Source organism: Crinia signifera, chromosome 1 (genome assembly GCF_055691185.1).
Source record: "Crinia signifera chromosome 1, ASM5569118v1, whole genome shotgun sequence".
Lineage (NCBI taxonomy): Eukaryota > Metazoa > Chordata > Amphibia > Anura > Myobatrachidae > Crinia > Crinia signifera.
In genome coordinates this window covers 308,300,801-308,323,389 of record NC_139217.1, presented here as the reverse complement: position 1 = coordinate 308,323,389, position 22,589 = coordinate 308,300,801, and the positions used below count along the sequence as shown (strand labels likewise).

Sequence of the window (22,589 nt, the reverse complement as noted above, 5' to 3'; positions counted from 1 at the left end):
GACCTATAATTATAATTTGGTTATAGTTCCTCCCTTGAATATAGAGGGAGAGATACTTACCTTTACACGTTCTGCAGGTTGGATGGCATCTTTCGCAAACATTCTGTTTATCGTCTTCATAGTAATTTTCAGGACATGAACTATAACACTGTTTATTACTTGCCATGAGGAAAAAAGGTTTGTTGCAGGAGAGACAGTCAGATAATTTTGGACCCGAGCATTCCTTGCAGTTCCAGTAACACCTCTCACATGACGTTGTGGAGTTATTTGTATAATATCTGGAACCAGAAAGAAAAACAAGACCATTGGATAAACATAACTGACTTTAGGGCTATTTCACACGCTCCGGCTCCTGCTAGGCGGCGAAATCCCGCACGGCCAAAAGCCGTGCCGTGCACAGTAGTTGTTAAAGGACACTATTGTGTCCATTCACACGGGACGGCCACGGCCCAGGCCGCCCAGTTGCAGCCGGATCCCACCACTGAAAGGGACGGCTGCCGGGCTGTGGCCATCCCCACCATTCTAAACTACTGAGTGCGGCCCGGCTTCCTGGCCGTGCGGGTTTTCGCCGCTCGGCAGGAGCCGGAGTGTGTGAAATAGCCGTTAGCGTGCTTCTTTCTGTTGTTGATGTTTTTATTTTGCATACTGTGTGTATTACAGGCCTAGAGGCATTTTAGAGGGTCTTTTAAAAGACAGGTGAAGCATTGCTCTCTGATCAAGTAATTGTAGCATTCTGGATGGTTTATATGTTAAAAGAATGGGAGTACTCCTAATCCACAATGTTACCCTTCCCAAAGGATTGTATAAATTTAGTTTTGACTCTCCAACATTCTAGTGCTATTTATTATGTGAGAAATGACATTTCATATATTTTTTTCAAACAATTAAAAAATGAAGACCTATTTAGCTTACTGCCATAACCATAAACCGCTATAGGTATGCAGATTAACCCTAAATAAGCGAAAGGCTTCACTATTCAGCACTCAATAATGTCATCTTGCGATAGCATTGCCCTACAGCTGGCAACAGTGGTTCTTTAAAGCCCTGAAAGCTTTACTCGCACCCCACCAAATCAAACTATTGCACTGTGGCAAATTGCAACAATACTCAAGAGGTTCAACAAGAATGTGGTAGTGTAAGTGGTCTCACACACAGATTTCTAATAATAATGCATTACATGCTATACAATAGTTTGTCTTAAATAGCAACATAGTAGGTAAGGTTGAATAAAGACGTTCGTCCATCAATTCAACCTGTTTTAACTAGAATCATCGGAGTAAATCCTAGATATGATATCCTCCCCCAGGATTATACATTTTTATTCCATCGTTGGCATAACTAGTTAGTCGAATATGGCCCCATATAATCCACTGATCCTTTTACTAGACCATGGGCCAAATGTTATAGGGTGAGAGAATCAGAAAGTGAGAGATTTGGGGAGATTTATTATTGTAAAGCAATACAGGGTTCAAACAACAAATAATCAATAATGACTGCTGTCAATATGATCCAGATTCCAGATTCTTATTTTTGTGTTGATGGGATCCAGTCACCACGTAGCATCTTTTTCTTTTACAGTGATTATGTGATTGTCCCCATTCACTGCAGTAGTTAGACTCTTAGCTGTAGACAGACACTGCTCTCATCAATCCCATGATGCTGAGCAGCAGGGGTCACAGAAGCATGTGAGCCTAACCACTGCAGTGAATGGGGACAATCACATAATCACTGTGCAAGAAAAAGATGCTACGTGGTGGCTGGATCCCATCAACACAAAAATAAGAATCTGAATCATATTTACAGCAATTATTGTAAGCAATTATTTGTTGTTCGAACCCTGTATTGTATTAACCCCTTAAGTGGAACACAAAAAAACTTGTTTGCGTGTTATTGTATTGGTGGATCTAAGGTGAAGACCTTGTGTGACCACAAATATTATACACAAATACAATGTGGTGTGTCTGCACAAATATTTGGAACAACCTTTTTTCAACATTTATTTAAAGCGGCAAACATTTACATGGCAAAATCAACCTGGTTTGGCAGTGTTAACGATTGTCAATTTAAATAAATGGGAAAACTCTCCCCAAATCTCTAACTTTGCGATTATCACACCCTATTACATTTGGCCCCATAACTTGTTGATTATAGCCCTGAATGTTATTATCCAGCAAGTACTTGTCCAGCCTTATCTTAAATGTATTTAATGTATCTGCCATCACTACCTGCGCAGGCAGTGAGTTCCACACCTTTCCTGCTCTCACAGGAAATAACCACTTCCTGCCAAGGGTACGAGACCTCCTCTCGCCTATTTTAAGTGGATGCACTCTTGTCTTGGTCACCAACATTAACCCCTTCCCGACATTTGACGTATATATACGTCATGGCCGGGAAGTACTTCCCGACACATGACGTATATATACGTCATGACTTCTAACTGTCACTGCGTCTAGAGACGCAGTGACAGAGGGACGATGTCTGCTGTCCCTGACAGCAGACATGTCCCTGCATGCCCAGGGGGGGCTGCGATGCAGCCCCCCCGTCGGCGATCGCTGTGATTGGCTGTTCAGTGTGAACAGCCAATTACAGCGTTTTCTGTGTCACCGGCGAATAACGTTCGCCGGTGACACGGGATCGGAGGTGATTGGTGCTGTAAAGTACAGCACCAATCACCGCGGGGTGTAAGGGTGACACTGGTGTCACCCCACCTCACCCCGCCCGCCCCCAAAGGCCGTGATTGGTCCGTCGGACCGACGGACCAATCACAGCCATGGAGGGGGGTTTAAACTAACGGGGACTACACTGCAGACGCCATTCTGGTCTGGAATAGCGTGCAGTGCGGTCACCGTGCCCAGCTGTCGCCATTTACTGACCAGAACCTTGCTCAATACTTACCTGATCACTGCTTGGGATCTTGCTTCATCTTGTGACATCCTGTGCTGTGTTGTGCTGTGTTGTGCTGCTGCAGTGTCATCGAGTTAGAGAGAGAGAGAGATAGAGAGAGAGAGATAGAGAGGCCTAGTGACAGAGAGTGCTATATTTTGTGCTGCTGCAGTGTAATAGAGTTATAGATAGAGAGATAGAGAGAGATAGAGAGAGAGATAGAGAGAGATAGAGAGATAGTGACAGATCGTGCTATATATTTTTTTATATAACTGACTGCTGCCCCCCCTTTTGTGCTGATCAGTATAAATTAACTGATCAGCAACTTTTTGGGAACGCAGGGTATTTTTTTTATATATATATATACCTGTCAGTGCTGCTGCTGCAGTGTCATAGAGTGATAGATAGTGAGAGATAGAGAGATAGAGAGATAGAGAGAGATAGTGACAGAGAGTGATAGAGACTGCTATATTTTGTGTCTGCTGCCCCCCTTTTGTGCACCCCCAGCAACTTTTTGGGGGTGCAGGGGTTATTTTTCATATATATAACTGTCAGTGCTGCTGCTGCAGTGTCATAGAGTGATAGATAGTGAGAGATAGAGAGATAGAGAGAGATAGTGACAGAGAGTGATAGAGAGTGCTAAATTTTGTGTCTGCTGACCCCGCCTTTTGTGCTGATCACTATATCTGAGGTGATCAGCAACTTTTTAGGGGTGCAGAGGTTTTTTTTTTTATATATACCTGCCAGTTGCACTGTCAGTTGCACCAAAGGTTGTGCACCTGCTGCCCCTCACTGGTAATCAGTGTCGCATCACTGATCACCTTTTTTTTTTTTGTGTGTGCTGTGGGGTCTTTTTTAAATTTTTTTTTTACACACACTGTGATTTTGGGGGTGTCCTGTGGCCGCTGTGCGCTGATCAGTGACGTACATCACTGATCATCTTTTTCGGCACAGGGTTGATCTATTTTTTTTTTTTTTTTTATCAAATTCCTGTTGCCTTTGAGCGCTGTTCAGTGACGGACGTTACTGACCAACATCTGTGCTCAATTTTTGGCGCAGGACCTTTTTTTTTTTTTTTTAACCCCTTCAATTTTTTTTTTTAACCCCTTCAATTTTTTTTTTTTTAACCCCTTCATTTTTTTTTTTTTGTATAAAGTATTTTTTTTTTCTGCACTACATACACACTACACACTACATACCCCCCTGGTTGAAATAAAGTTTGTACCCCCCCCTACACTATACACGTGTTGAAACATTTCACTACCAGTAACACAAAAATAAAAATGGCATCCCAAATGTCATCCCAAATGTCATCCCAGTCATCCAGAAGAATGTATTCAGTGGAGGAGGCATATGCCATGCTTGCTTCTGACTCTGACACAGCCAGTGATGCAAGCGGGGAATTTGAAGGATTAGCCTTAAGCTCCTCTTCCTCCTCTGGTGATGAGGGACCCCCTCAAAGACGCCCCCGTAGAGCAGCTGAGACCCCCCCCCCAATAATTGATCTCGTATGGACCCCACCACCAGACAATTTTGAGCCCCAGGTTCCTGAGTTTTTGGCCATGCCAGGAATCCAATTTGATTCCACAGGTCTCAGAGAAATTGACTTTTTCAAATTATTTTTCTCTGATGATTTTATAAATTTAATGGTGGACCAAAGTAATTTATATGCCCAGCAGTTTATTGCTCAAAACCCCACGTCATCATTTGCTAGGTGGACCCCTGTAGATGCAGTAGAGATGATGACGTTTTGGGGTCTGGTGTTTCATATGGGCATAGTAAAAAAGCCAGAAATTAGGCAATATTGGAGTACAGATGTTCTGTAGAGCACCCCATTTTACCGTATGGCCATGCCCCGGGCTCGATTTGAGACGATCCTTACATTTTTGCATTACAACGATAATGCACAGTGCCCACCCAGAGATGATCCCACCTTTGACCGGCTATTCAAAGTCAGGCCGGTCATTGATCATTTCAGTGCCAAATTTGAAGAGATGTACATCCCAGATAAATTCATTTGCATAGACGAGTCCCTTATACATTTTAAAGGAAGGGTTAAATTCCGCCAGTACCTTCCCAGTAAGAGGGCAAGGTATGGCATAAAAATGTATAAGCTGTGTGAAAGCACCTCAGGGTACACTCACAGGTTTAGGGTATATGAAGGGAAGGATTCAAGAATTGAACCGCCAGAATGCCCCCCCTCCCTCGTAGGTGTTAGTGGAAAAATTGTCTGGGATTTAGTGCACCCCTTCCTGGATAAAGGTTATCACCTCTATGTGGATAACTTTTACACTAGCATCCCCCTGTTTAAGGCCCTTGGTTCAAGAGGTACAGCAGCTTGCGGTACTGTGCGCAAGAACCAAAGAGGCCTCCCAAAAACGCACATTGCCCAAGTAATGAGAAGGGGTGAAAGCAGGGGAATATGCACCGAAAATATGATGTTGGTCAAATATAAGGACAAGAGGGATGTCCTTATACGGACAACAATTCACGGAGACAGTACCACCTCCGTCCCTGTACGAGGTACCAGTACCCACACCTCAAAACCTAATTGTATCCTGGATTACAATAGGTACATGGGCGGAGTGGATCTTTCAGATCAGGTACTGAAGCCGTACAGTGCCCTGCGGAAAACAAAAATCTGGTACAAGAAGCTGGCCGTGTATATCATCCAGATGGCACTGTATAACGCTTACGTGCTATTCCGTTCTACCGGCCAGAGGGGGACATTTATGCACTTTCAAGAGGAAGTCATAAAGGGCCTAGTATTTGGGAACCAGCAGGCAGAGGGCCCCAGTACTTCTAGTACTGGCCCCCGTATTGTACCAGGGCAGCATTTTCCGAACGAAATCCCCTCCACTGCAAGAAAGGGCAGGACACAAAAAAGGTGCAAAGTTTGCTATAAAAAGGGAATAAGAAAGGAAACTATTTTCCACTGTGAAACTTGCCCCGACAAACCCGGCCTATGTATAAAGGAGTGTTTTAAAATATACCACACATCTATGGATTATTAGGTTCATCATTTCACCGTGCTTCGGGGGTCTTGCTAATGCCACATAGCACCCACCAACATTCCACCAGAATCTGAGCTGCAAAATCCAAAAATCACTCCTTCCCTTCTGAGTCCTGCCATGCACCCAACTGGTATTTTTTGGTCACATATGAGGCATTGCCATACTCGGGAGAAATTGGGGCACAGATTTTGGGGTGCTTTTTCTCCTTCATACCTTATGAAAATGAAAAATTTTGAGCCAGAACTGCATTTTTGTGTAAAAAAATGTAATTTTTCATTTTCACTGCCCAGTTGTATCAAAATTGGTGAAACCCCTGGGGGTTTGAAATGTACACTATACCCCTAGATGAATTCCCTGAGGGGTGTAGTTTGCAAAATGGGGTCACTTGTGGGGGGGTTCCACTGTATTGGTGCTTTGGGGGTCTTGCTAATGCGACATAGCACCCACCATCATTCCACCAGAATTTGTGCTGCAAAATCCAAATATCACTCCTTCCCTTCTGAGTCCTGCCACTTTTTGGTCACACATGAGGCATTGCCGTACTCGGGAGAAATTGGGGCACATTTTGGGGTGCTTTGTCTCCTTCATTCCTTCTGAAAATGAAAAATTTTGAGCCAGAACTGCATTTTTGTGTAAAAAAATGTAATTTTTCATTTTCACTGCCCACTTGTATCAAAATTGGTGAAACCCCTGGGGGTTTGAAATGTACACTATACCCCTAGATCAATTCCCTGAGGGGTGTAGTTTGCAAAATGGGGTGACTTGTGGGGGGGTTCCACTGTATTGGTGCAACATAGCACCCACCATTCATTCCACCAAAATCTGTGCTGCAAAATCCAAAAATCACTCCTTCCCTTCTGAGTCCTGCCATGCACCCAACTGGTATTTTTTGGTCACATGTGAGGCATTGCCGTACTCGGGAGAAATTGGGGCACAGATTTTGGGGTGCCTTTTCTCCTTCATACCTTCTGAAAATGAAAAATTTTGAGCCAGAACTGCATTTTTGTGTAAAAAAATGTAATTTTTCATTTTCACTGCCCACTTGTATCAAAATTGGTGAAACCCCTGGGGGTTTGAAATGTACACTATACCCCTAGATCAATTCCCTGAGGGGTGTAGTTTGCAAAATGGGGTGACTTGTGGGGGGGTTCCACTGTATTGGTGCAACATAGCACCCACCATTCATTCCACCAAAATCTGTGCTGCAAAATCCAAAAATCACTCCTTCCCTTCTGAGTCCTGCCATGCACCCAACTGGTATTTTTTGGTCACATGTGAGGCATTGCCGTACTCGGGAGAAATTGGGGCACAGATTTTGGGGTGCTTTTTCTCCTTCATACCTTCTGAAAATGAAAAATTTTGAGCCAGAACTGCATTTTTGTGTAAAAAAATGTAATTTTTCATTTTCACTGCCCACTTGTATCAAAATTGGTGAAACCCCTGGGGGTTTGAAATGTACACTATACCCCTAGATGAATTCCCTGAGGGGTGTAGTTTGCAAAATGGGGTCACTTGTGGGGGGGTTCCACTGTATTGGTGCTTGGGGAGTCTTGCTAATGCGACATAGCACCCACCAAAATTCCACCAGAATCTGAGCTGCAAAATCCAAAAATCACTCCTTCCCTTCTGAGTCCTGCCATGCACCCAACTGGTATTTTTTGGTCACATGTGAGGCATTGCCGTACTCGGGAGAAATTGGGGCATAGATTTTGGGGTGCTTTTTCTCCTTCATACCTTCTGAAAATGAAAAATTTTGAGCCAGAACTGCATTTTTGTGTAAAAAAATGTAATTTTTCATTTTCACTGCCCAGTTGTATCAAAATTGGTGAAACCCCTGGGGGTTTGAAATGTACACTATACCCCTAGATGAATTCCCTGAGGGGTGTAGTTTGCAAAATGGGGTCACTTGTGGGGGGGTTCCACTGTATTGGTGCTTTGGGGGTCTTGCTAATGCGACATAGCACCCACCAAAATTCCACCAGAATCTGAGCTGCAAAATCCAAAAATCACTCCTTCCCTTCTGAGTCCTGCCATGCACCCAACTGGTATTTTTTGGTCACATGTGAGGCATTGCCGTACTCGGGAGAAATTGGGGCACATATTTTGGGGTGCTTTTTCTCCTTCATACCTTCTGAAAATGAAAAATTTTGAGCCAGAACTGCATTTTTGTGTAAAAAAATGTAATTTTTCATTTTCACTGCCCACTTGTATCAAAATTGGTGAAACCCCTGGGGGTTTGAAATGTACACTATACCCCTAGATCAATTCCCTGAGGGGTGTAGTTTGCAAAATGGGGTGACTTGTGGGGGGGTTCCACTGTATTGGTGCAACATAGCACCCACCATTCATTCCACCAAAATCTGTGCTGCAAAATCCAAAAATCACTCCTTCCATTCTGAGTCCTGCCATGCACCCAACTGGTATTTTCTGGTCACATGTGAGGCATTGCCGTACTCGGGAGAAATTGGGGCACAGATTTTGGGGTGCTTTTTCTCCTTCATACCTTCTGAAAATGAAAAATTTTGAGCCAGAACTGCATTTTTGTGTAAAAAAATTTAATTTTTCATTTTCACTGCCCACTTGTATCAAAATTGGTGAAACCCCTGGGGGTTTGAAATGTACACTATACCCCTAGATGAATTCCCTGAGGGGTGTAGTTTGCAAAATGGGGTCACTTGTGGGGGGGTTCCACTGTACTGGTGCTTGGGGGGTCTTGCTAATGCGACATAGCACCCACCAAAATTCCACCAGAATCTGAGCTGCAAAATCCAAAAATCACTCCTTCCCTTCTGAGTCCTGCCATGCACCCAACTGGTATTTTTTGGTCACATGTGAGGCATTGCCGTACTCGGGAGAAATTGGGGCACAGATTTTGGGGTGCTTTTTCTCCTTCATACCTTCTGAAAATGAAAAATTTTGAGCCAGAACTGCATTTTTGTGTAAAAAAATGTAATTTTTCATTTTCACTGCCCACTTGTATCAAAATTGGTGAAACCCCTGGGGGTTTGAAATGTACACTATACCCCTAGATGAATTCCCTGAGGGGTGTAGTTTGCAAAATGGGGTCACTTGTGGGGGGGTTCCACTGTATTGGTGCTTGGGGGGTCTTGCTAATGCGACATAGCACCCACCAAAATTCCACCAGAATCTGAGCTGCAAAATCCAAAAATCACTCCTTCCCTTCTGAGTCCTGCCATGCACCCAACTGGTATTTTTTGGTCACATGTGAGGCATTGCCGTACTCGGGAGAAATTGGGGCACATATTTTGGGGTGCTTTTTCTCCTTCATACCTTCTGAAAATGAAAAATTTTGAGCCAGAACTGCATTTTTGTGTAAAAAAATGTAATTTTTCATTTTCACTGCCCACTTGTATCAAAATTGGTGAAACCCCTGGGGGTTTGAAATGTACACTATACCCCTAGATGAATTCCCTGAGGGGTGTACTTTGCAAAATGGGGTGACTTGTGGGGGGGTTCCACTGTATTGGTGCAACATAGCACCCACCATTCATTCCACCAAAATCTGTGCTGCAAAATCCAAAAATCACTCCTTCCCTTCTGAGTCCTGCCATGCACCCAACTGGTATTTTTTGGTCACATGTGAGGCATTGCCGTACTCGGGAGAAATTGGGGCACAGATTTTGGGGTGCTTTTTCTCCTTCATACCTTCTGAAAATGAAAAATTTTGAGCCAGAACTGCATTTTTGTGTAAAAAAATGTAATTTTTCATTTTCACTGCCCAGTTCTATCAAAATTGGTGAAACCCCTGGGGGTTTGAAATGTACACTATACCCCTAGATGAATTCCCTGAGGGTGTAGTTTGCAAAATGGGGTCACTTGTGGGGGGGTTCCACTGTATTGGTGCTTGGGGGGTCTTGCTAATGCGACATAGCACCCACCAAAATTCCACCAGAATCTGAGCTGCAAAATCCAAAAATCACTCCTTCCCTTCTGAGTCCTGCCATGCACCCAACTGGTATTTTTTGGTCACATGTGAGGCATTGCCGTACTCGGGAGAAATTGGGGCACATATTTTGGGGTGCTTTTTCTCCTTCATACCTTCTGAAAATGAAAAATTTTGAGCCAGAACTGCATTTTTGTGTAAAAAAATGTAATTTTTCATTTTCACTGCCCATTTGTATCAAAATTGGTGAAACCCCATGGGGGTTTGAAATGTACACTATACCCCTAGATGAATTCCCTGAGGGGTGTAGTTTGCAAAATGGGGTCACTTGTGGGGGGGTTCCTAACTTTTAGCATTTTATGGTGCCTAGAAACCTACATGGTGCCTAAAAAATAATCTCATAAAAAGGAGGCTCCAAAATCAAGTAGGTGCTCCTTCTATTATGAAGCCTGTGGTTTGGTCAACGTGCACACTAGGGCCACATATAGGATATTTATGAAAACAAAAGAATTGGGGGAATCAATTTTTAGTCACATTTCTCTAGTAAAATGTACTGTGTTCCTTAGAAAAATGTATTAAAATTGCAAATCTGCAAAAAAAATGAAATTTTGAAATTTCACCTACACTTTGTTTTAATTCCTGTGAAACACCTAAAGGGTTAACAAACTTCCAAAATGCTGTTTTGAATACTGTGAGGGGTGCAGTTTTTGAAATGGTATCATTTATGGGGGTGTCTCACATACAAGTCCCTCAAAGTCACATCAGAACTGAACTGGTCCCTAAAAAAATCAGTGTTTGAAATTTTCTTGAAAATTTGAGAATTTGCTATTCATATTGTAAGCCTCCTAGTGTCCAAAAAAATTAAAAGGAAGTTGAAATAATGATGTCAACATAAAGTAGACATATGGTCTATGTTAGTTATTAACTATTTTGAGTGGTATGATTATTTGTCTCACAAGCAGAAAATGTAACATTTTGCAAATTGCTAAATTTTCCATTTTTTTACGACATTTTGGTATTTTTCACAAAAAAACACAGACTGTATCGACCCAAATTTACCACTAATTTGAAGTACAATGTGTCACGAAAAAACAATCTCAAAATCACTGGGATAAGTAAAAGCAAAAAAATGTTATCCCCACTTAAGTGAGACATGTCAGATTTGAAAAAAAGGGCTCTGTCAGGAACGCAAAAACTGGCTCTGTCAGGAAGGGGTTAAAGTCAAGAAGGTGCTTGATGGTTTCTTATATTGCCCATTGTCTAATATGGAAAAAAATGTTTGCCCACCAAACCTGTTAGTAAAATACAGAGGGGCAGATTTATTAAGCTCGGTGAAGTGATAAACTGTCTGGTTTTTATCACCGGCCAATCAGCTCCTACCTGGGAAGTTACAGACTTGGTTTAAAAAATGAAAGGTAGGAGCTGATTTGCCGGTGATAAAAACCAGACACTTTGGGGGAAATTTACTAAAGGAAATTTGTAAAAAAAAAATAGGTGTATTTGTATCCAGAAATACACTTATTTTTGACATTTACTATGCCGAAAATACGGCAATTCCTATTCGTATTGATGTGCTTTCAATACGAATAGGAATTGCCGTATTTTCGGGATAGTAAATGTCAAAAATAAATTAATTTCTGGATACAAATACACCAATTTTTTTACAAATTATCTTTAGTAAATTTCCCCCTTTATCACTTGATCGAGCTTAATAAATCTACCCCTAAGTTTGGAGTTACCACTAATATTTATATAGTTATATATGGATGGCACTTACAGCCAGTGCTATCCTAGTGTACTGCCTGTGATATTTTTGTGTTTGGCATAGATACGTACCAACCCGAGGGCATTATTTATAAAGATGAATTGGATAACATGATGAGTATAGCCTGTAGGGCACTGAGAGCCAGATGTATGAGAATAAACAAAGTTGAAAGTCTTGTGCTAGGTTTGTGCTTAGACATTATTTCTAATAATGAGTTGTACCCACAATATTGTTATATACTTAGTCGGTCATTCTGGTCCGTTCGCAAGGACCGTACGTTCGCACGGGGACTGATGTTTGGCGCATGCGCAGCCACATTTCTGCGCATGTGCATATGCCGGTTGCATGTGGAAACCGCAAACAGAATGTTCGCCGGGTGCACACCCCCTACATTGCGGGTGAGGGGCACGGGGTGGCAGCGGATAGTCATGCCCATGGGAACGCCCAATGTTTCATGGGCATTCCCATAAAAATGCTGGGCTTTCCCATGGAAATCACCTGGTGACTTGGGTGCCAGGGACAGGCAGCTGACATCCGGTGATGTCAGCTGCCTGCCCCTGGTGCCCACTTCACCGGGTGATTTCCATGGGAACGCCCAGCGTTTTTATGGGAATGCACATGAAACACAAAAAAGAAGAAAAATATTGGCACTCTAACCAACAAACAAAGTGTCTTTCTATTTAAGAGAATTTTAGGGTGTGGAGCATATACACTTCTGCGTACACATTTGGTAAATATATATATATATGTATCAGACACTATGTACATTGGATGGTGGTTTCAGGATGAATAGAAAGACCCAACGCGTTTCGTCGAGAACGACTTCATCAGGGGTGTTTAGTTCCAAACTATAAGGTTTAGGAATAATTTGTTGTTGTGAAAAACTCCTTATGGCGGCACGCAGACACTGGTGATATTCTGAATTAGTTGCTGTTCCCTGGTTCATTTATACCAGTGGTTCCCAACCTTTTTCTCTCCCGTACCCCTTGATTAAGCTTTTCATTTATAAGTACCCCCTCCTCTCAATTTGAACTATCCACAGTACTTACAAGTGGAGTGGAAGTGAGCGGTATGTGTGTCCTTATATTAAAGGAGTAGCGGAGGAGTAGTGTGTATTCAGGAATTGAGTCCCTCTGTGTCTGGCCACTGGCTGTGTACTGTCTCCAGGGTTCCTGCTAACACCTGTAAGATTAATGCCACTGCTTCCTCCATCTGTGGCAGCGCAGGTAGCTCCCAGTGGATTGCTGGTGTCACAGCCTGGACTGTCTGTGTTCCCGGCACTGACCTGGGTGCGCCAGTGGAGGGCGCAGGGAACTGGAAGCGAGGAGGCTTGAGGTAGCTGGAGCTCATGCACGGAGGCTGGAAGGAGACGACCTGCCGGGGACACAGAGGATTGGCTGAGACCTAAAGCAGAGGCGCGGGGTCTAAGCCGACAGTGGTATTCACCAGGGACCCCCGCAAGGGGTTATGGTCTTCGCTGCAACTGCCGACCAGGTCGCGGCCCTCTGCCCAGGTTCCCCTGTGGCTTTGGCAGGGTTTGAATACAAGAGTCTTTTGAGGGGTACTTAAACCATCGATGGTGATCGATGGCACTGAATGCTATACAGCAACACGGAGGGTACGGAGGGATGTGAATAGCAGGGAGTACACAGTATTGGGGGACTGAGTACCGTGAGATGCGGCCTGGGAGCCGGGGATGACACGAGGATAGCACAGGAAGACGCTGGAGACACTGGGGATCGCTGGAGCGGCTAGGGAGCCGATACTGGAGATCACTGGGGATCGCTGGAGCGGCCTGGGAGCCGATACTGGAGATCACTGGGGATCACTGGAGCGGCCTGGGAGCCGATACTGGAGATCACTGGGGATCGCTGGAGCGGCCTGGGAGCCGAGGGGAGACGGGCGTGGGACCCACTGATATCCGGACGCTGAGCAGATAACCTGGACTGCACAAGAAGACAGGATCACACGGCAGATGAAACTCGTGGAGACTTCTGGCAGGAGTGAAATAACCAGGACGCTAAGAATAGCACAGGTGACAGCGGACTCAGGAAACCGGACCTCTGGAGCAAGTGAGGAGTCTTGACAGGAGCTGATGCTGGAGAACTCACAGGTAAACTGACGAGTTGTTCAAGACAACGAGGAGACTGTGAGCCAGGCTTTTATCCCTCCAGGTGATTAAGGAATCAGACGCAGGTGATGGGATTAGCCGCAGCAGCAGCTCACAGACCAGGAAGTGAGTTGGAGCTTACCTGGATCATGTGACCCGCAGTTTGATTAGGGAATACACCTGGAGTTCACAGTGACGCAGGGGCGACTTGGAAACAGGAGACATCACTCCAGGGATTGCAGATTGTGTCGGCAGCTGATCTACGGAGAATATTACCCCAGCGTGCCGGTAAGGGGCACATGATAGCGGTGTGAGAACCGGGGTTCCTGACAGCTGGTCAGGCAAAAACATGAGACGACGCTAATGACGATGCAGACAGAACTGGAAGTGATGTAACATAATTAGTCTCCATGGCAATGGGAGACTTATCCTTGAGACTTCTTCCGCCATTACAAATATTAATTTCAAGTACCCCCAACTGGTCTGCAGAGTACCCCCAGGGGTACTAGTACCCCAGGTTGGGAACCACTGATTTATACAACATATGGATGGTCCTACACTTACGTTCTCTCTGTGATTCCGTTGGACGTAACTGAACGTCCGCCATAAGGAGTTTTTCACAACAACAAATTATTCCTAAACCTTATAGTTTGGAACTAAACACCCCTGATATATTTTGTTTTATGTTATATTTTAATAATTTTTTATGAAAAACCTGTACCCACGATTATATATAAAGGTGGTTGTACCTTTTAGCGTGCTCTATATTCTTTTTCACATCTTTTTTTACTGCACTGTCCTCCATTAACAGGGAGGTCTTATAGAGCATTGCCGCAAAGTCTATTCCATTATATATATATATGTGTGTGTGTGTGTGTGTATGTAAGTACAAGTGTGCGGAAGGTTCTAGCAGTGTTTGGTACTTGTGTATTATAGCGGCGCCCCCGATGTACATCGCGCAATGTTTTTATTGCATCGCATTGCATGCCATGCACCCGATGGCATGCGATGCGATGCGACGCGATTTTTGCCCCCTATGCCATGAAACATTGTATAAGCACCCTAAAGGGTGCTTTTAAGCACCCAAATGGGTGCTTACAATGTTAAATGCACCCCCCCGCCACCCCCCCACTATAAACGTGAAACCGAAGCGTGGCGAGCGCAGCGAGCCCACAAGGGGCGGCGGTACGCGTCCTCCGACCTTTTCATGCCCCCACTATCCACGTCAGCGTGGAGTTGAGAATTGAAAGCCTGGCGAGCGCAGCGAGCCACCGAGCCCGACCCGTGAGGGGACGCGGATACCTGTGAAGCCCGCAAGGGGACGCCGATACCTGTGAAGGTATCCGCGTCCCCTCACCACGCTTCGGGCTCGGTGGCTCGCTGCCCTCGCCACACTTTCTATTCTCAACTCCACGCCGACGTGGATAGTGGGGGTATGAAAAGGTCGGAGGACGCGTACCGCCACCCCTCGCGGACTCGCTGCACTCGCCACGCTTCGGGTTCACGTTTATAGTGGGGGGGTGGCGTGGGGGTGCATTTCACATTGTAAGCACCCATTAGGGTGCTTATACAATTTTTAATCGCATCGCATTGTATGGCATTGTATGCCATACACAATGTCATACAATTTTAAAATTGTATGACATTGTACAATATTGCGCGATATCGCGTCGCATCGCATACCATTGCATGCCTTATGGAATGCGATGCGATGGGCGCCGCTATAATACACAAGTACCCAGTGTTTATATAAGGAAATGCCCATTTCCAGAAAATGCAGAAAACAATGTATAAAAAAGTAGAAATTATTTATTATACTAAGATTCACTGGCCAGTGATAAGAACACACAATCACAAATGATTAGAAAAAAGTATATAATACAATTTATAACAATAAAAGGGATGATTTAATCAGTATTTTGACACAATACAGCATCCAAAATTAATTAGTGAGTTAGGGGGACATTTACCAAAATGGATTCGTAGAAAAAAGGTGTATTCGTAGGGAGAAATACACCTTTTTTTTACGAATTTGTATTTTCGGGATTTACAATCCCAAAAATACAACAATTCGTAGTCCTAAAGATGGAACATTCGTATTTGTAGTTACAAATACGAATGTCTACACCATCGATAGAATACGACAGAAATCACCATTCAAAAGAATGGTGGTTTCTGATTTACTAAGCAGCCGTATGGATAATACGGCTGCTTAGTGGTGTAAAACACCCACGCAAATACGACAGGAAAATAGAACACCATTTTCATGTCGTATTTGCGTTTTTGCCTGCACGGATCAGTCAGATCCGTGCAGGCTTCGGTGTAAAAAAATAGAAAAAAAAATAAATTAAAAAAAAACGGCGTGGGGTCCCCCCCACAGCCGAAACCAGCACCAGGCTGACAGAGCCTGGAGCCGGTAATTAAAAATCAGGGAACCCGACAAATAGGGGTTCCCCGATTTTTAACAACCAGCCCCAGGCTCCTGCTCTGGGGCTGGTTCCCAAAATACGGGGGACAAAATGACTAGGGGTCCCCCGTATTTCAAGAACCAGCCCCAGGCAAAACCAGCCAGCGGGTAATGCCACAGCCGGGGGGAGACTTTTTATGCAAGTCCCCCCGGCCAAAGCATTCATCCCTACCGACCAGTCAGCCTGGCCAGGGGCCCTGGGGGAGTGGGGACCCCCCAATAAAGGGGTCCCCCCCCTCCAGGACTTACCTGACCAGGCTGAAGCCTGGTGCTGTCCTCGATGCCCCTGGGCGGTGGGCATCGAGCTGATGGTTTTGTGTAAAAAATAGAATAAAAACCATTGTTTTTTACTGTGGCACTACAAGTGCCAGCAAGCCTCCCCAGCAAGCTGGGACTTGGATAACCACAAGTCCCAGCCTGCTGGGCATTAAAGGGCCCGCTGGGTCTTGTAGTGCCACCGTAAAAAAAATAGTTAAATAAAACACACTGACACCCGTTTTAAATAAAAGTTTAATACACACATTACATACATACTGATACTTACCTTTCTTGATCCCGTAGGTAGCCCTGGTCCTGATGTCCTGTGTCGTCCTCCAGGTCCATGTCGGCTGTCTGCGTCGTCCTCCAGGTCCATGTCGACGGTCCGTGTCGTCCTCCAGGTCCATGGCGGTGTCCGGGTCCGAAGAAATCCATGTTGGAGCTGTGGAAGGAAATCCTACTCACCTGTTCCTGCGCTGAAGAAGTCTTCTCTTGATCCGACGTAGTCCAGGTAATCTTCCTGCTGTCGCCGGTCCCCGCTGTCTGCGCTGTCCGTGCATCGCGCTGAGGAGAGATGCTGAAGTTTCATATTCGGCGCCTCTCCTCAGACTGAATTCTATTGGCCGCCTAGCAGGCCAATCAGGAGCCGAGAAAGTCGGCTCCTGATTGGCCTGCTAGGCGGCCAATAGAATTCAGTCTGAGGAGAGGCGCCGAATATGAAACTTCAGCATCTCTCCTCAGCGCGATGCACGGACAGCGCAGACAGCGGGGACCGGCGACAGCAGGAAGATTACCTGGACTACGTCGGATCAAGAGAAGACTTCTTCAGCGCAGGAACAGGTGAGTAGGATTTCCTTCCACAGCTCCAACATGGATTTCTTCGGACCCGGACACCGCCATGGACCTGGAGGACGACACGGACCGTCGACATGGACCTGGAGGACGACGCAGACAGCCGACATGGACCTGGAGGACGACACAGGACATCAGGACCAGGGCTACCTACGGGATCAAGAAAGGTAAGTATCAGTATGTATGTAATGTGTGTATTAAACTTTTATTTAAAACGGGTGTCAGTGTGTTTTATTTAACTATTTTTTTTACGGTGGCACTACAAGACCCAGCGGGCCCTTTAATGCCCAGCAGGCTGGGACTTGTGGTTATCCAAGTCCCAGCTTGCTGGGGAGGCTTGCTGGCACTTGTAGTGCCACAGTAAAAAACAATGGTTTTTATTCTATTTTTTACACAAAACCATCAGCTCGATGCCCACCGCCCAGGGGCATCGAGGACAGCACCAGGCTTCAGCCTGGTCAGGTAAGTCCTGGAGGGGGGGGGACCCCTTTATTGGGGGGTCCCCACTCCCCCAGGGCCCCTGGCCAGGCTGACTGGTCGGTAGGGATGAATGCTTTGGCCGGGGGGACTTGCATAAAAAGTCTCCCCCCGGCTGTGGCATTACCCGCTGGCTGGTTTTGCCTGGGGCTGGTTCTTGAAATACGGGGGACCCCTAGTCATTTTGTCCCCCGTATTTTGGGAACCAGCCCCAGAGCAGGAGCCTGGGGCTGGTTGTTAAAAATCGGGGAACCCCTATTTGTCGGGTTCCCTGATTTTTAATTACCGGCTCCAGGCTCTGTCAGCCTGGTGCTGGTTTCGGCTGTGGGGGGGACCCCACGCCGTTTTTTTTTTTAATTTATTTTTTTTTCTATTTTTTTTACACCATGCAGCCTGCACGGATCTGACTGATCCGTGCAGGCTGCTAGAAATAATTCGTATTAGCAGCCGTATATACGGCCGCTAATACGAATCATTACACCATCGGAGGGTTACAAAGCAGTCGTATATGACTGCTTTGTAACTGATCCTCCGGAACACGACTTTGCATACGACTTAAACAGTCGTATGCAGTCGTAGGGAAAATACCAATACGAAAAACTAGGTTTTTCATATTGGTAAATTTCCCCCTTAATCTCTACTTGTCCAAAATTCTGACACAACAAGATGTTTGTAATTGTCCCAGTGGAGTAGGTATTTATGAATAGAATTTATATAGAGAACTGTTGTCCCAAGTTCTAGATTATTCTACTGGGAAGTGGATAGATGGTATTTAGATCCACTGCATGAGAGATAGAGGCATAAGCTCTCTAGCCTCTTGTCTGGCCAGACACAGTAAAAAAGTTATTTTTAAAATAAGACTCCGGAAGCCCGGGCTCCTGATAAGAGCAGCAATGTCTCTAATCTGTGTATCCTTTGCAGGTAAAGGGAAAAGGTTCCTCAGGTACTCCGGAGATCAGAAGATTGCTCATAGAAGAAATTACTCTGCCTCCGTTGGGACTCAGCGGGTTCCTCAGATCATGAGCTGTTATTGTTATGGTGTGTTCTTATCACTGGCCAGTGAATCTTAGTATAATAAATAATTTCTACTTTTTTATACATTGTTTCCAGCGCATTCTATGTGACTTTTTTTATATTGTTTAATGCAAATGAAACACTGACATTTCTGAATGCCCATGCACTTCTAAGGTTACATCATAGTAACCTTAGATGTGCGTGGGCCTTCCACATCATTCAATGGTCGGCAACCACGGAATGATGTGGGTGTTCCCCCACAGCCTGCAAATGGATGTTTCTGTTAAACATCCATTCTGAGCCCGTGCTTACATATGCGAGTCCCCGTGCCTATTGACATTCACAGGGCAGAGTCTGGTGGAATTTGCAGCCTTGCGACTGTTTAACCCCTTCCCGACATTTGACGTACATTTACGTCATGGTCGGGAAGTACTTCCCGACACATGGCGTAAATGTACGTCATGGCTTGTAACTGTCACCGCGTCTATAGACGCGGTGACAGTTTCAACATGTCTGCTGTCCCTGACAGCAGACATGTCCCTGCATGCCCAGGGGGGGCTGCGATGCCGCCCCCCCGTCGGCGATCGCTGTGATTGGCTGTTCAGTGTGAACAGCCAATTACAGCGTTTTCTGTGTCACCGGCGAATAACGTTCGCCGGTGACACGCGATCGGAGGTGATTGGTGCTGTAAAGTACAGCACCAATCACCGCGGGGTGTAAGGGTGACACTGGTGTCACCCCACCTCACCCCGCCCGCCCCCAAAGGCCGTGATTGGTTCGTCGGACCGACGGACCAATCACAGCCAAGGAGGGAGCTTTAAACTAACGGTGACTGCACTGCAGACGCCATTCCGGTCTGGAATTGCGTGCAGTGCGGTCACCGTGCCTAGCTGCCGCAGTATACTGACCTGAACTGAGCAAAATACTTACCTGATCACTGCTTCATTACTGCTTGTAGTGTGCTGGATGCTTCCTGGATCCTGTTACTACTTGTGACTTCCTGTGAACTTGTGCTGCTGCAGTGTAATAGCGTTAGATAGAGAGAGATAGATAGAGAGAGATAGAGAGAGATAGTGTCAGAGAGTGCTATATTTTGTGCTGCTGCAGTGTGATATAGTTATAGATAGAGAGATAGAGAGAGAGAGATAGAGAGATAGTGACAGATTGTGCTATATATTTTTTATATAACTGACTGCTGCCCCCCCTTTTGTGCTGATCAGTATAAATCAGCAACTTTTTGGGGGCGCAGGTTTTTTTTTATATATATATATACCTGTCAGTGCTGCTGCTGCAGTGTTATAGAGTGATAGATAGTGAGAGATAGAGAGATAGAGAGATAGAGAGAGATAGTGACAGAGAGTGATAGAGACTGCTATATTTTGTGTCTGCTGCCCCCATTTTGTGCACCCCCAGCAACTTTTTGGGGGTGCAGGGGTTATTTTTCATATATATAACTGTCAGTGCTGCTGCTGCAGTGTCATAGAGTGATAGATAGTGAGAGATAGAGAGATAGAGAGAGATAGTGACAGAGAGTGATAGAGAGTGCTAAATTTTGTGTCTGCTGCCCCCGCCTTTTGTGCTGATCACTATATCTGAGGTGATCAGCAACTTTTTGGGGGTGCAGAGGTTTTTTTTTTTATATATACCTGCCAGTTGCTGCCAGTTGCACTGTCAGTTGCACCAAAGGTTGTGCACCTGCTGCCCCTCACTGGTAATCAGTGTCGCATCACTGATCACCTTTTTTTTTTTTGAGGCTGCTGTGGGGTCTTTTTTTAATTTTTTTTTTACACACACTGTGATTTTGTGGGTGTCCTGTGGCCACTGTGCGCTGATCAGTGACGTACATCACTGATCAGCTTTTTCGGCACAGGGTTGATCTTTTTTTTTTTTTTTTGATCAAATTCCTGTTGCCTTTGAGCGCTGTTCAGTGACGGACGTAACTGACCAACATCTGTGCTCAATTTTTGGCGCAGGACCTTTTTTTTTTTTTTAACCCCTTCAATAATTTTTTTTTTTAACCCCTTCAATTTTTTTTTTTTTAACCCCTTCAATTTTTTTTTTTTGTATAAAGTATTTTTTTTTTTCTGCACTACATACACACTACACACTACATACCCCCGGGTTGAAATAAAGTTTGTACCCCCCCCTACACTATACACGTGTTGAAACATTTCACTACCAGTAACACAAAAATAAAAATGGCATCCCAAATGTCATCCCAAATGTCATCCCAGTCATCCAGAAGAATGTATTCAGCGGAGGAGGCATATGCCATGCTTGCCTCTGACTCTGACACAGCCAGTGATGCAAGCGGGGAATTTGAAGGCTTCGTCTTAAGCTCCTCTTCCTACTCTGGTGATGAGGGACCCCCTCAAAGACGCCCCCGTAGAGCAGCTGAGACCCCCCCCCAATAATTGATCTCGTATGGACCCCACCACCAGACAATTTTGAGCCCCAGGTTCCTGAGTTTTTGGCCATGCCAGGAATCCAATTTGATTCCACAGGTCTCAGAGAAATTGACTTTTTCAAATTATTTTTCTCTGATGATTTTATAAATTTAATGGTGGACCAAAGTAATTTATATGCCCAGCAGTTTATTGCTCAAAACCCCACGTCATCATTTGCTAGGTGGACCCCTGTAGATGCAGTAGAGATGATGACGTTTTGGGGTCTGGTGTTTCATATGGGCATAGTAAAAAAGCCAGAAATTAGGCAATATTGGAGTACAGATGTTCTGTACAGCACCCCATTTTACCGTATGGCCATGCCCCGGGCTCGATTTGAGACGATCCTTAAATTTTTGCATTACAACGATAATGCACAGTGCCCACCCAGAGATGATCCCACCTTTGACCGGCTATTCAAAGTCAGGCCGGTCATTGATCATTTCAGTGCCAAATTTGAAGAGATGTACATCCCAGATAAATTCATTTGCATAGACGAGTCCCTTATACATTTTAAAGGAAGGGTTAAATTCCCCCAGTACCTTCCCAGTAAGAGGGCAAGGTATGGCATAAAAATGTATAAGCTGTGCGAAAGCACCTCAGGGTACACCCACAGGTTTAGGGTATATGAAGGGAAGGATTCAAGAATTTAACCGCCAGAATGCCCCCCCTCCCTCGTAGGTGTTAGTGGAAAAATTGTCTGGGATTTAGTGCACCCCTTCCTGGATAAAGGTTATCACCTCTATGTGGATAACGTTTACACCAGCATCCCCCTGTTTAAGGCCCTTGGTTCAAGAGGTACAGCAGCTTGCGGTACTGTGCGCAAGAACCAAAGAGGCCTCCCAAAAACGCACATTGCCCAAGTAATGAGAAGGGGTGAAAGCAGGGGAATATGCACCGAAAATATGTTGTTGGTCAAATATAAGGACAAGAGGGATGTCCTTATACTGACAACAATTCACGGAGACAGTACCACCTCCGTCCCTGTACGAGGTACCAGTACCCACACCTCAAAACCTAATTGTATCCTGGATTACAATAGGTACATGGGCGGAGTGGATCTTTCAGATCAGGTACTGAAGCCGTACAGTGCCCTGCGGAAAACAAAAATCTGGTACAAGAAGCTGGCCGTGTATATCATCCAGATGGCACTGTATAACGCTTACGTGCTATTCCGTTCTACCGGCCAGAGGGGGACATTTATGCACTTTCAAGAGGAAGTCATAAAGGGCCTAGTATTTGGGAACCAGCAGGCAGAGGGCCCCAGTACTTCTAGTACTGGCCCCCGTATTGTACCAGGGCAGCATTTTCCTGATGAAATCCCCTCCACTGGAAAAAAGGGCAGGACACAAAAAAGGTGCAAAGTTTGCTATAAAAAGGGAATAAGAAAGCAAACTATTT

General features: G+C 45.0%; 1 protein-coding gene across 1 annotated transcript in view; it reads right to left on the bottom strand.

Annotated features, from left to right (window-relative positions):
- Window positions 1–22,589, bottom strand: part of LOC146078665 (proprotein convertase subtilisin/kexin type 5-like) — a 42,534-nt gene that overhangs the window by 8,922 nt on the left and 11,023 nt on the right. The window contains exon 2 of the mRNA XM_083186125.1: window positions 61–278. Within this exon, the coding sequence (XP_083042251.1) occupies window positions 61–278 (218 nt within the window). The remainder of the gene's footprint in view (window positions 1–60; window positions 279–22,589) is intronic.